Source organism: Camelus ferus, chromosome 7, assembly GCF_009834535.1.
Source record: "Camelus ferus isolate YT-003-E chromosome 7, BCGSAC_Cfer_1.0, whole genome shotgun sequence".
NCBI lineage: Eukaryota > Metazoa > Chordata > Mammalia > Artiodactyla > Camelidae > Camelus > Camelus ferus.
In genome coordinates, this window is record NC_045702.1 from 40,762,635 (window position 1) to 40,776,838 (window position 14,204).

The 14,204-nt window shown below is 41.1% G+C and overlaps 1 protein-coding gene across 1 annotated transcript in view; it reads right to left on the minus strand.

Moving 5' to 3' along the window:
• Positions 1 to 3,743: 3,743 nt before the first annotated feature.
• Positions 3,744 to 14,204, minus strand: part of GARS1 (glycyl-tRNA synthetase 1) — a 34,950-nt gene continuing 24,489 nt past the window's right edge. Inside the window, exons 11-17 of the mRNA XM_006185483.2 lie at positions 13,715 to 13,822; positions 12,762 to 12,907; positions 10,873 to 10,958; positions 8,738 to 8,847; positions 6,254 to 6,347; positions 5,399 to 5,589; positions 3,744 to 4,034 (exon numbers count right to left, since the gene is read on the minus strand). Of these exons, the coding sequence (XP_006185545.2) occupies positions 3,909 to 4,034; positions 5,399 to 5,589; positions 6,254 to 6,347; positions 8,738 to 8,847; positions 10,873 to 10,958; positions 12,762 to 12,907; positions 13,715 to 13,822 (861 nt within the window). The 3' untranslated portion in view covers positions 3,744 to 3,908. The remainder of the gene's footprint in view (positions 4,035 to 5,398; positions 5,590 to 6,253; positions 6,348 to 8,737; positions 8,848 to 10,872; positions 10,959 to 12,761; positions 12,908 to 13,714; positions 13,823 to 14,204) is intronic.

Consider the following 14,204-nt stretch of genomic DNA (forward strand, 5'->3'; position numbering starts at 1 on the left):
CCCTGTCCCTTGGAGGCGAGGAGCCTGTCCAGTTAGCCACAGAGCCAAGTCCAGGATGCTAAGATACTGAGAGATTAAGCCGATGCTCAGCCCAAGGTCAGCTGTTCTGACAGCAAGAGCTTGAGCTTCCCTTACACTTGAGACGGCAAGTTCCCATGGCTGTCAGAGAGCATGTGGGTTTCCTTATTCACTGAGGCTGACTACCCTGGAGTGTTTCTGTTCTTAAAGCAAGATTTTCTTAGACCCTTCAGGGAACACTTTCTAGAGTCATCCTCATCCCCAGTCACAGAAGGTAGAAACTAGCAGAGCCACAGACGGCAGCAGAGGAGGTATGACCATGTACTTTGAACTTGGTTTGAAACTGTCTCTGCCCCCTACTAGCTGAGTGAACTTATAAAGCTTCTGCTTCCTTTTCCTTTTATGTAAAAGGTCAGTGATGATCCTTAAGTAATTGTAAAGGTAAAAAGAGAGAACACATAGGACCCCTCTTAGAACACAGCCTGGCACGTGGTAGGCACCTGGCAAACATGCCTTTCTCCCTGTAAACACTGTGCTACGACTCCAGTGGAGGTCCTGGGGAGCCAGGCGGCCAGCCTAGAGGGCAGAGGAGAGGAATTCATCCCCCAACACTAGGCAAGAGAAGTAAGATATGAACTGTCCAGATGATTAGGGTTTGTGAGAGCACATTTACAGTCACCTCGGTGGAGCAACACAGCAGTGCCCTCTAAATTCACCTTTTCTGGAAACTTTGGTGTTGACAGCTTGACTCCTGTTGTCATTAGAAACTCTTCATTCAGCAGACCCTTCCCCACCCCAGGGGGTTCAGGCTCTTTATGGCTTGAGCTGAGGGATCTGTTATAGCAGTGGTTCTCCTAAGGCGCTTTCAAAATATTGCCGCCCAGGCATCAAACCTCATTAAATTGGAGTATTTTTAAAGCTCCAGTGACTCTAATGTGCAGCCAGGGTTGAGAACTACTGCCCTAACTCTCACTGCTGCAACAGGTTTAAAAATATGTCCTTTAACATGTAATGAAGCTGTGCCATCCCAGCTGGGAGAACAGCTCGTCACCAGCACAAGAGGAGCTCCTGGTGGGGGTGCGGGGCCACAGGCTACTGCTCTCAGGCATTTCCTGGTGAAGCTCCCAAATTACTCCCCAGTTTCCGGAAGAGACATTAATTCCTTCCACATGGTCTTAACATAATTACTGCTTAGATGCAGCCCAATAACCAAGAATTATTGCAGAGACAACAAGAGGTGAATTTTGAGGCGCAGCAAAATTATTCATCCATTCTTCAACTGTATTTCTTTGTGATGTACGCCAAATGCCAAACAAATAAACCAGACCTGCCTACACACAGTCAGACTATCAGCAAAGATGCTGGTGCAGAGCTCTAATGTGAGCAATGCTATCAAAACATCTCCATCCTAGCCCCACCCAAGAGATAAGATTAATAGTCTTTCCTGGTGCTAGGAGGTTAATTTAAGTGCAGCTATATCCAGAGATAATTTGGATTTATTTCCAGGGTATCTGATTCTCTCCTGAATAGACTCCCCTGACTAAGACAGTCATTATCATTACCCTAAGTTTATACTAGTTAAAAGAACAGTAAACAAAGTTCTAGAATGAATAAATGTCAAGTCATTTATTAAAATAATTTTGCAAATTATTGTCACAAAGAATTTAGATATTTGACATATCTAGTACCATGCCATGCGGCTAGTAAGCTCATTTCTACATTTATATGGCTTGGCAATGAATTCCCTTTCTGGAACATTCATCTATAATCAGTATTTTTACTATCATGAGTGGTTAAGCAATATTAAGGTTCTGGACTCCTGCAGGACTCAGGCCCAGACCATCTCTCTGGACATACCTCCTCCTCGTATTTGACTGAATGTCCTGAGTTCCAACCTCAGTTTTAAAGAAACTACTGTGTTTATGCACATTCCATGTTTACCAGTTAGACGGTTCCCCACCCCTGTTTTGGGGGAGTGAAGAACTAGTGTCACTTCTCTGAGAGACAGTGCTACTTACCCAGCTCTTGAGCGAGCCCGTTTGATACACACAAATACATAAATAAGAAAGGGCTTCACAGAGCATCAAGCCAGAAAGACCCTGGTTTTAAACGCACATTGAGCTTGAACAGTAGAGGGGTGTGGGCACACAACTCTGGTGTGTAAGGAGCCTCTTTGTTTAGAAAACAGATCTTCCTCAGCTTGTGCTTAGAATCAAGCATACATGCTATGAACAGAACCAGAGAGCTCTGCTGCTGGCCCATCTTCCCCACTCAGGTCATCAGTCACTTTAGAGACAGGGTGTGTTCTCCCGGGAGAAATCATACATTGCATCTAGGGGGATGAACAGAGAACGGGAGGGCTTGCAGAATTAATATCCAGCATTTAACTCATGACAAATGTACTGACTAATGAAAAGTGAAGAGAGCTTTTGTTCCAATACCTTTATGATCCAAAGTGGGTAAATCCCACTGTGCATTTAACATATATTTTCCTATTAAGGAGCTCGTAACGTCTGAGGCAGCGGTGACCGTTTGACTATGGAGGTGCCCACTGTAAAAGGAAGTAAACGGGAAGAAGGAAAGACAGTCACCTCCCACCCCCATGTGAGAACGCTAGACTACACGCCAAGTTAAGAGCTGCCTTATACGGAATCGAGGTGAAAGGAATCCCTAGTAAATGAAGTTTATTTAAAATCTAGTTCCTTCTAATTTAATAACGAATACCTTAAAAAGCACCAGGCAGAAGAGAAGTACGCTTCAGTAAAAGGCTTCCGCAAGAGGTTTGTTAAAAAATTCAAGATTCACCCTAAGTTTACTGACTACCTACTATGGACAGTGCTGTGGCGGGCATCTTCAGAGATGACATAAAGATGAGAGAATCCCTTGGAGGATCCAAGACAAAGGAAAACACTCGGGAGCCTTTTACTGTCAGAAGCTGGGACTCTAGACAGTCTTAACTCTGCTAATAAAGAGTTGTTCAAATTCACACATTCCTATTTTTCCTAACAAATAAACACATGTGTTCTGAGCGTTCTATACAAACACATCATAGAAGTGAAGTCCCTCAAAAGCTGAGCCCAAAACTACAAAACTACTAGGCTTGAATCAAGACACTGATGGTTGAGAAGTGCTAAGTCAGACAAGGCAGAGACAAGTACGCCTTAAAATAAAGAGGGCTTCTGTCGGTGCGCCCCCTCCTGGAGACTTTGAACAGCAAAGACTTCCATCAGCCAGGACACTGGGGTTGGTGGCCTGACTCCGCCCCAGCACGCAGCCTCCTCCACTGCTCCGGCAGCCTCCTTCCCACCTCAGCTGCTCCCAGAAGCAGGTCCACCTACGTGATGCTGCCTCTTTAGCACAATGCACCACTTCTTCAGAAAAATAGAAAGAACAGAATAGACAACTCTATAGGCACAGAAAGTCGGTAAGTGGTTGCTTGGGACTGGGGTTGGAATGTGGAGCAATGCTAAACGCATATGAGGTTTCTTTTTGGAGCACTGGAAACGTTGTAAAATTGGACTGTGGTGGCAGTTGCACAACTCTGCAAATATACTAAAAACATCAAATTGTACACTTAAAACAGGTGAATCTTACGGTTTTATGAATAAAGTTGTTAATTAAAAGAATGTATTAACTGTGTTTAACATTAAGTATAAGTGTGTTTACCCAAAGATGGGAGAAATTGTTTTATTGCAAATGCAGAAACACGAGCAAGTAGATCACAAGTTTGTTCAGAATTCCTTCAACTTTAATTGTGGGAGTAAGATCAGGCAGCCACTGAGGATAAAATGCAGACCCTGGGAGGGACTGCAGTGCTGTTTTTTTGTAAAGTGGACATGACAAATTATTTTTTAATTCACGCAAATGGTCAAAAGTTGCCCAAACTGTCCTCATTCTTCGATTGTCTCTTTTTTCCCAGTTTCTTGACCTTCAAAGAGAGGATACCTGGCCTCCACGTCGGCCCACGTGATGCTGCCATTGGCCAGATCGCGGACTACACTGGGCAGCTCAGAGACCTGGGGTAAAAGGAGAGACAAGTCTCAGTGTCACCCAGCGTGATCAGACTGCCAAAAAGAGGATTCACCCTGAACTTGGGAAACCACAGAGAGCGCCAAGTCAGTGTCTACGTAATGCCAGGATCCCTCTACAAACTGGGCCCCACACAACGTTCCTCGTGACTCCCACTGAAGCCTCTTTACCTAATTACACTCACCTCCTTCCGGACTCGGGTTCCTGCCCCCCTTCCAGCCCAGAGAATGCCCGCCAGCTCCCCTGCATAACTCAGTTCCCCCACAGAGCCTTTTCTAATTATTCAACATCTCCGTGCCACCTGAAGTGTGTGTGACATTTCCCTCTTAGAACAGTGTCAGTCAAGTAACACGAGTGAAGGGAGCCAGGGAGTGTGGGAAACTGGAGAGCGGCAACTAGGGGGGCCAGCTGTCCCTCAGCCATAACCAAACGTTGGCTGTCACCCAGCAGGGGTTATCAAACCTGAGTGACAGTCAGAATCATCTGGAGGTCTTACTAAAACAGTTCTGCCCACCTTCTTTCCCTCTCCAACCCCCAACCCCACTCCAGTTTCTGATTTAGTAGGTCTAGGGTGGAGATTTCACTTTTCTAATCAGTCCCAAGGGGATGCAGGTGCTAGTGGTCCAGGGCCCATACTTTGAGAACCCCTGCCCGATGCGAACCTAGGTTCAGAGCAGCCAGATCTGGCTTTGTAAAAACACGAGCCATAAATCTGTGACTTCTGAAGTAGACTATACACTCCTGTGGAAAAAAGTGGTCTCTCACCTCTGTTTTCCCTATTATTAATTCTCTATATCAAGCAGAGCACGTAATAGGCACTCTAAATAAAAACTTGCTCAAAATAAATTAGTCAGGTGGCTAATTAAAGTGGCCACTCTGTCCTTTCCCTCCTGTCCTTTTCTCATCTCCATTATTCCCTTCTCATTAAGTAAGATGACTGAAACATTATTCACTGCTTTGAATGAATCAACATGAAAAAGTTATACAAACACATGTACACAGAAATATAAAGATAAAACTGTCTAAGCCCCCCCCAAGCCTGCCGAATAAAACTATGGCAGCAACCACTTAGGATATTTCTCTTGTCCAAACCACCAACCAACTATAAAAGCAAGCTGTCAGAGAATGAGCCCAGAGTGATCCAAATAGCTATAAAATACTAGAGAAGTCTTAATGAATATTTTCATAATTAAACTGAAGGGATTTGGGAATCTGTGTTCCGATACAAACTTACGATTAAAATTAAAAAGGAAAAAAAGGGGGGACCATACATACAACAAAAATCCATCTCAAATCAGAAGGAAGCTGTACACATTTCTAAGATTAAAAGTGCCAAAGAGAGGGCAGCCACCTCTGCTCTTATCTGCCGCATGGAGTCTCGGTCCCGCAGGGTTGCCGTGTGAGGGGTCTTGTTCACTGTATCGAAGTCAATGGTGATGCCGAAAGCCACGCCAATCTCATCAGTCCTGGCATAGCGTCTTCCAATAGACCCAGAGGAATCGTCTACTTTGTGAGAGACACCGTGCCTGGTCAAGGCTTCCGCTATCCAAAACACAATAAGTAAATTAAACATTTGAAAAAGGACGAAGTCCCGATGTCAGCTAAATGTTGTCATACAAGCTCAGGAAACTTATAAAAGGGACTGACACAAAAGAGCAGTAAGTTGCAGCTGCAAGAGAAAGAAAAATCCTGACAATTTAATCCTCGCTGGAGCCCAATCCCTCACTCTTACCTACATTTCATGCGGCTGCAGGGGAACGAGTATCAGATTGAGAGCCCAGGCCAGGAGGCCTGCAGGACCCTGGGCAGTTCAATGAACTCTTCCCAATTCCCAACTCTGAAACACGTGGGCCGCAGTAGATGACCACCAGGATCCTTGTCCTGTGGATGTGGGTGGGTCCAGTGGCTGCAGATCTACTGGGGTTGTTACCCTCCACTAGGGTTCCCCTGATGAAGTGAGCACCAGGGTCAACAGGAGAAGCAAGGGTGTTTTAAATCTGACTCCTGGGTCCCACCTTGACTCATTCAACTGCTAGGAGAAAACATCCTGAGCAAGCACACTCTCAGCAGTAAGAGCGGACACTAAAAATCACAGATTCATTCTTTATTCAATACATATTTTTGTCAAAAAAAAAAAGAGACATTTCCTAAAATTCAATCTACTTGACAGTGTTCCCTTGGAGATTACCCAATTGGATTTGCTTACATAATTCCTTGACAAATGGCATGAACTCCTGGTTCTGGCTCAGCGGAAGGACGGAACATTTGAATGGAGCTACTACAGCCGGGAAACTGAAGAACTAGATGGTTTAAAAAGAAGGATAGATAAATATGTTAGCGTATAAAGATCTCAACATTAACGTCCAAACTGCACTATCAACATACCAGAAAACACAGGAAAAGCAGTGCAACAAGACAGAGGAAGCAAGATAACCAGAACTAGAATCAGAAAGATCTGGTTTTCGGCTCTGCACTTGGACCAACTCAGTGAGCTCAACCTCTCTGGGTCTCAGTTTCTCCATCTAAAAAGGGTCTCTACCGTCGGTGCTGCTTCCTTGGCAGGTCCGTTGTAAAAAAGTTAAATGATGTGAAAGCATTCTGAAAGTTACCATCTAAGATGGTAATTTTTTGGTACCACATAAAAGCCTGGCTTCTTCTGTGGAGATCCCTAAAGAACCTCCCCCCCCCCCCAGATCATGAAGTAAGTGGTAGTGTCAACAGATAAAAATTCCATTCTGTCCTTTAAAAGACTCAGCATAGCTGAAGGATCTATGAGCCTTACTAAGTAAAACAGGAAAGTTTAATTAGCTCACAAATGCATGTTCAAAAGAAATAGTAGAAAACAAACAAAAAGATGCGCCATATACCCAAGTGAAAAATACAGCCCTCCTAAACTGCTCCTGAAACAGCCTTCAGAGTTACTCAGAAATAAAAGGAAGCAAAGATATTCCGTGAAAGGCAAACCAGTCTACCATTTTGGGCTGGAAATAAGAGCTGAAGATAGTTCTTAAATAATATTTGTACAAAAGGTTCACTTGAAGGCAAGAGTATGGGACTCAGAAGGAATAGGTCTCATAAAAATAATGAATTTCACAAGTTCCAGTTTAGCGCCCCCAAAGCCTAATTAATCTTAAATAAATGCCAGCCAATGGTGAATATCCTGCTTTATGTAAACCCTAGACTCTATCAATATGGCACCTGAATCATGGAACGCTCAGAATTCCACTCCTCTCCTCCATCTTGTGAGAATTCCATTTGATGTGAGAGAGAATTGGGGACCCACCTTTACAGAAAAATAATTTTGGGGTTATCTCACCAGCAATGTTTTTATATCAAATTTATAGGAGGATGGACTGAGGGACTTTGTGTTAATAATTTAGAAACATTTTTGGCTTCTCACAAGCTACCCAAATTTCTCTTCACAATGAGAATCTCTATGTAATTCATAAAACACAGTAATTAATTTATTCTTTCTTAGCCCTTATAAATTTCTATGAAAACTCTAGTTATATCAATATTGTTAGATTCAAAGGAATAGCTAAAAGGTTTTCAGGAAGAACCACGTTTTATGTTTGCATGGTGTCTAGCTCAGGTTCTTACTATCTGTTAATGAACGAAAAGCTGCTCTTTAAGTGTCAGGAAATGAAGATGTAACTTTAGGGCAGAGAATAAAAGAGTAACTTTATTAGCTACACATTACCAACAGTATGTCAGACTTTTTAAAACCCTGGTGCCAGGAACACATCAGTCCATCCTTCAAGATTAAATGCCCCAGAAAGAACTACAGAGCTGATGTCCAACATCACGTACACACTCAGCTTCAGATGGTCATGCAGGTAAGAATGCTTATTTCGGTTAATCTGACCTATGCAGCCTCTCCTCTCTAGCCATTCTTCTTCTGAGTGATTTTCCCAGAAACCTGCAGCTATAAATTAAAAGAGTGTAACTTCTGCAGGCAGAGGCGAGGTGAGGAAGGTGAAGCCAGGCAGGATGAAGAGAGACTGGGGATGGCACAGAGCAAGGATTCTGCAACATTTGCAGAATCTTCTTGCAAACATTTATCTCTAGCAATACTTTAATGCTAAGAAAGGCTATACTTCACAGACTACTGCTCAATTTATGACCTGTCAATCTCCCACATTGCTATCACCTGGGGTTCTTCTAAAACAAACCAAAAAAAAAATCAGACCCCTGGGTCCCAGACCTACTGAACCAGTATCTTTGGAATAGGACCTAGGAACTTAAATCTTTACTCTCAAAAATACCCTAGGCAATTCTATACAGTTTAAAAAGGTTCCCTTTAATGCTTTACCAGTGTATAAATACAATTCTTTGGTCTGGCCAAATTCTATGAGCCATCTCCTCCTTCCCAATTTTCTGAAAACCCAAACAGATCCAGAAATTACCATTCCTTCCACTGATGCAACACACAGTTCCCTCAAAGTAACACGTCCTGTCTCAGGACTCGGATGCAACTGAAACAACGGCATCTTGAATAACCTACACGTCCTAAAGCTCAAGTGAGATAACACAAGAAGGTGCTTTGCTTTGTAGGCAGTGAAGCAAAGGGAAGTGTTAACCTTAAGAGTAAATAACGACTAAATGATCATTCCAGAGTCGTCTTAACGTCTCTCAGTGGGTTTCGTTCATTGACACTGCAGAGAACAGCACCCTGCACAGGACAACTCACCGTCCTCTGCTCGTCTCCCTCGCGGATGTGGAATGTATGTTCAAATACCGTATACATGATCCTGCCCAGGCCAAAGGAGGGTTCGATTACACTCGGAACAACTTCTTCCACTGCAAAAGACATAGAAATTCAGTAACACTTTCTCACCACCTACATGATGCACTCCAGGCCCTCTCTTAACAATTCTTATTAGCCCTAAAAATATCTCTATTCTAGATGGATTGCAATCGATCCTGTACCTCAGGACAAAGAAATCAGAATAAAAGACCATTCGCAGAGAAGTTTGGAGTAAAAAAATTTTTCACCGAATTTAATTCTTTGTTAATCTAAAAAGTAATAACAATAATAATAGGACACAAATGAACTAATTATTATTCTGATTCCTTGAATATGTGTAAGCACATTTGACTGTCCGTTATGACTGGATTAAAGCATTCTATTGGTTCTTATTTTGTAGTTGGCTTTATTTCCTTGATAAGTATGTAAGTTTAAAAACCTAAAGATCTAATCTGTTCTTAGAAACAATAATTAGTACATATATGAAAACTAAGAAAATGTGCAGTGTACTGTATATATGTATTTATATGCAATATAATGTGTATGGGCAGTCGAACTGTAATAATTCTGCATAATAAAACTGGGAAAAAATTTTAATTCTTTGTTCATATACCACGGTATTCCTTCCCGGGTTGGTAAGCGATGAACAGCAGGGAGCTGCCTTACCTCTGCAGAAAGCATGAAAACTCTAGAGCTTCTATGAGACTTTGCTAGAATTAAAAATCTACCACCACAGCCGGGAAAATGAACAAAAACAACTCCTACATAGAATAAGTATCGTATGATTTTCATTTTACTTGCTGTCTTGCTGACTTGATAACTCCTTAAGAGAGCCAAGTTACTGCCCTTGTACTTCCACAGTCCTGGGGTCAGGAGCCCCTTAGAGAAGAGTCTGCTCAGGGACCAGTACTCAGTCAAAGACACCTGCCAGGTGCCCCACAGCTCCTCCCATCGGGGACGCTATTCCTGTGGTATGCACAGCAGCTGGACTCATCACTGCTTATTATTCAGAAAGGAAGCAATGCTAAGCACTGTCCAGGTGTAAGGTAACTGACTCTAATCTTGGAAAGTTTATGTTTCAAGGGAAGTGAGATAACTGGAATCCAAAACTCACATATGTGGAAGAAAAGAGAAGCTGTTCCTTTTGTGTGTGATAAAAATAAGAATAACATTTTAGAACTATGATCAAGGCATTTTCTGCCCATCCTTTCACGGCATCCTTGCTATGTGAAGTCCAGCTCTGAGCCAGCTTCCGGATGGTGGCTAAAAAGCCAGAGAGCATGAAGGACCCCCTGCTTCCTCCCACCACCGCTCAGACTGCTTTAACTGCTCACAGCAGCCTGGCGACAACGAGACAGGCCAAAAACAAGTGGGAAAGGAGGCCTGCTCTCTCCACGCCAGCGGCTTCTGAAATACCCACTACTCTCAGTTTCCAAGAGTTTCAATTCAGCTACAATTATCCAGAAGCATCCTTTACATGTTCTCCAAAATACTCATTTCCCAATTCATAGAATTTGTTCTACAAAAAATAAAATCACTTCCTTGCTTTTTAAAAAAGCATGAAAGATCACAAATCTAAATTACTTATAACAAGTTAATCTGCTAAAATAGGCAGAAGGGTGATTCTTTTGCTTAAGAACTGAAAGGACTTTACCTTAAAGAGAAAAAAAAAAGATGCTTGTTTTTAATCAAAGAGGTATTTAAAAAATTTTTTTTCCTTTTTTTTTGTTAATGGAGGTGCTGGGGATTGAAGCCAGGACCTCGTGTGTGCCAAGCACGTGCTCTACCACTGCGCTATACTCTCCAGCCCCAAAGAAAGTCTTCATATGTATGTCAGGTCATAGGAAATACAACAGGTAGCATTATAAATTATTCTTCAGTATGAGTACAATTTGGAAAAAAAAAAGCCCAAGATAATGCCTTAAACATATTCATCAAATTTAGGGTTGTGGCATTAAGGATTTATTTTTCTTCTTCAAGTTTTCTGTAAAATGGTTATGCTATAAAACTTTAAAAAACGAAACACCTTTAAGGAGTAATGCTTTTAGTTTGTTTCTTAATTATTTTTACAAATTTACCATGTAGTGTTTTCTGGAATCTCTTCACATTGACCATGTCTTTTGTTAACTGAAATGTTTTCCCTTCAGTTTCAATAGTAAATTCCCTACAAAGAAACAAAGCACAGTATTTATTAGTGAAAATACGTATCCACATGCCTTCATTTAAAGGAGTTTTAAGATTGCTAAATTGTTTCTCATTTTAAGTGTAATACAACTTGGTCAACTCTCCAGATATAAATTGGAAATAAAATTTAAGTGATTTCATAAGGAATACCAAATTAAGTATTGTTCTAACAATGGCGCCAAACAGTATTGTGGGAGGCACGCCAAAATGTGGCTAGTTTTATAAAATTCTGCAAGTGACTTAAAGACCAATTCTTTTGGTTTTGAGATCAAACCAAAACCAATTTTTTTTAAAACAGAGTTTTAGAATAATTACAATAAATTTGTCAGAAACAGACCTGTCAGCAACAAGAACAGTTTCTCTATTGTCCTAACAAATGTAAAAATGACCAACTTGCCATCTCAGAGAGAAATTTTAAAACTCCCACACTATTTCCAAAATAAACATTGACACTTACGCTGATGAAGATCAGCTTAAAAGTTTAATGATCCTGTGTGATATGTCATTGTAAAATATTATCCCTCCCCACTGCCAAATCACTGCCTGCCTTATGTTCATATCCTGAGACACGCCCATTCCATTTCAGGTTATAAGAATTCACCTTTATAAAGTGCTTCATGTAATACCTGTATTTCAGCTATGAGGTATTTATTTCCTCACATTATGAAGATCAATTTGGATGTATCTTGTCTCATAGGCAGCTCAGTGCTGGGGGGAGAGAGCCCTCATGTGGTTGTCCTTGAAGCTGGAGAGCTGGTGCGTGGTACCCTGCATTTTGCTCGTTTCTAGCAGTGATAATCTCAAGCAACACAGGAGTGGTTTTCAGTGATTTTCTCCATTTTCTACCATTCTGTCTGAAGTTTGTGTGCGCGTGCGTTAAAGGTGCCATTACATACACAGCATCATACATATTCTCTCTGTGCATACAGTCTTAGTGTAGAGTGGTAATAGTTACAAAAAAGCTGAAATCAGCAAGGAGATAGCCATTATTTGAGAATTTAAAAAACAAAACAAACAAAACAAAACTGTTCTGTTTGTAGATGATGATATCTGACTAGTGATCTAACCATGTCAATTTTAATGGGATTTGATGCTATTTTAGACAGATATTGCCTCTAGATGTTCCATTTGGTTTTTTTAATATTTTTATATTTTATATATTTCCATTTCTCACCTCATATGTTCATGTTTTCCCTTATATCCTTTAGCATATGAAGCATATTTATAATAACTGTTTTAACATCCTTATGTCTTCCCTCATGTTTGTCATTTCTCGGCATTCCTTTTGACTGATTTTTCTCCTCACTACGGGGCATATTTTCATGCTTTTTCTTATGTCTGGAAATCTTTAACTGTTTGCCGGACACAGTAAATTTTACATTGTTTATGGCAGATTTTGTTGAATTGCTTTAAAGATTCATCTCTATTGTCTTTATATTTATGCTTACAACAATTACACAGACCACTCCAAAGCTTAAAAAAAGATCACTGACTTGAGAGGCAGATGTAGTTTCTATTCCCTCCTTAGTCACTACCTTGGATAAGACTCTTCCTCTAAGAAAGTTATTGGGGGGAAAAACATCTGATCTTTGTAGTTCACTTCAAATCTATTTCTAGGCTATAATGCCAAAATCTTGATAAATGCAGTCCTTTCAATGTAGCCAAGAGATGGTACTTACCTGCAAAAAATTTCTACAGAAAATAATCTCACTCTAACTTTCAAAATCTGACAGAGGACATTGCTGACTGGAGCCCATGTAAAAATACACATCTTAAATCTTACCCTTTTTCATTCAGTAGTTCTTCCATTTCTGTAATGTAGCACTCATCACAGACGGCAAGGTACTCCATCACCAGCTTTGCATCCTTTTTATATGCCTTACCAATTGCTCCCTTATTGGGCTCAAACTGAACAACATTGACTGTTTTGTATGAAGTAGTCAAGAAATGTAAAACTGCAGACCTGCCTCCGTGTTCTGGGAAATGACCCTGAGGACAAGCAACCAGTGACGTGAAACAACTACCAGGTCCATGTCGGTGCCCTAGGTCCCCTTTCCGCTGATTTCAGGGGCAGGGTGAGACCACCACCCATAAAAGCATTCAGACAATCCTCACTCAAAATAAGGAAACATCATCAAGAAAGGCTTTTTCAAAGTTACAGTGAGATAAAGGGATTTTATCTACTCAGCAACATAACCCGATAAGTAGCATAATAATTTGTTCATTTCTAATATGTCTCAACACAACAGGATCTATTTCCTATCACCAGCCTAGCCCTAAGATCAGCTCACAACCTCACTGCCTGGTAAAGGAAGGAAATTTCTCCTTTGCTGGTTTACAGATCCAGTGAGCTAAATTATTTCATCTACCATAAAAGAGCACCCATCTTTTAATAGAGAAAGTATTCACCAGGCACCCTTTATTTAAAGAGCATATACGTAGATGCAGGTGTGGGAAATGGTTGAGAAAAACTGGTCACCATCCTGAAAGACATCAGAGCCTTTTCCTGAATGAGCTTTTTTCAGGGACCAGACACTGAGTGGGCACATGGCAGATCACAAGTTAAGAGAACAGGAAAGGAGCAAAAAATGGGTAAAATAGTATGTTTAAATAAAGTGCTACCACAATATCCAAACACCTCAGTGCATCCACAGAACACGGTATAGACCTGGACTTATCCATTTCTAAGATGTTTACACTTCAGTCCTGAGCTGTTGAAGTGACCAGAAAGGATATGGGTTCCTTCAGAGGTTTCTCAGCTACAAGTGGGACTTTGGTGGCTCGTGCATGACAAGAAAGGTCATAACAGGAACGATCTGCACATCCAACAATCTCGATCCAGCCCTAAGAAGACATAATAGATAAAAACGCTTGTGACTTACGTAAGGTTCATTCACAAATGCAAGAAGATTATAACTAACTCTTTCACATACGCAAGAGTAATTCACCTATAGAATCTCTACTCAACTTTTACAATGTTTGAAATGGGAATAATTTTATACACCAGGCAGTAACACCCCTATAAAATATAATTCACACATGTACACAAAGTAGTCTATTTTCTGGACAGATTTATTTTGGCCGACTGTGAATGTGGGGTTAACTAATATCTTCAAGGATTTAATTATGGAAATAAAATGTGGAACCTAGACAAAAGTGGTAGATTTGTTTCAAATTTGTAACTAGGATTCAAAATGAGTCTGGCAGAAACCACTAGCACAACACC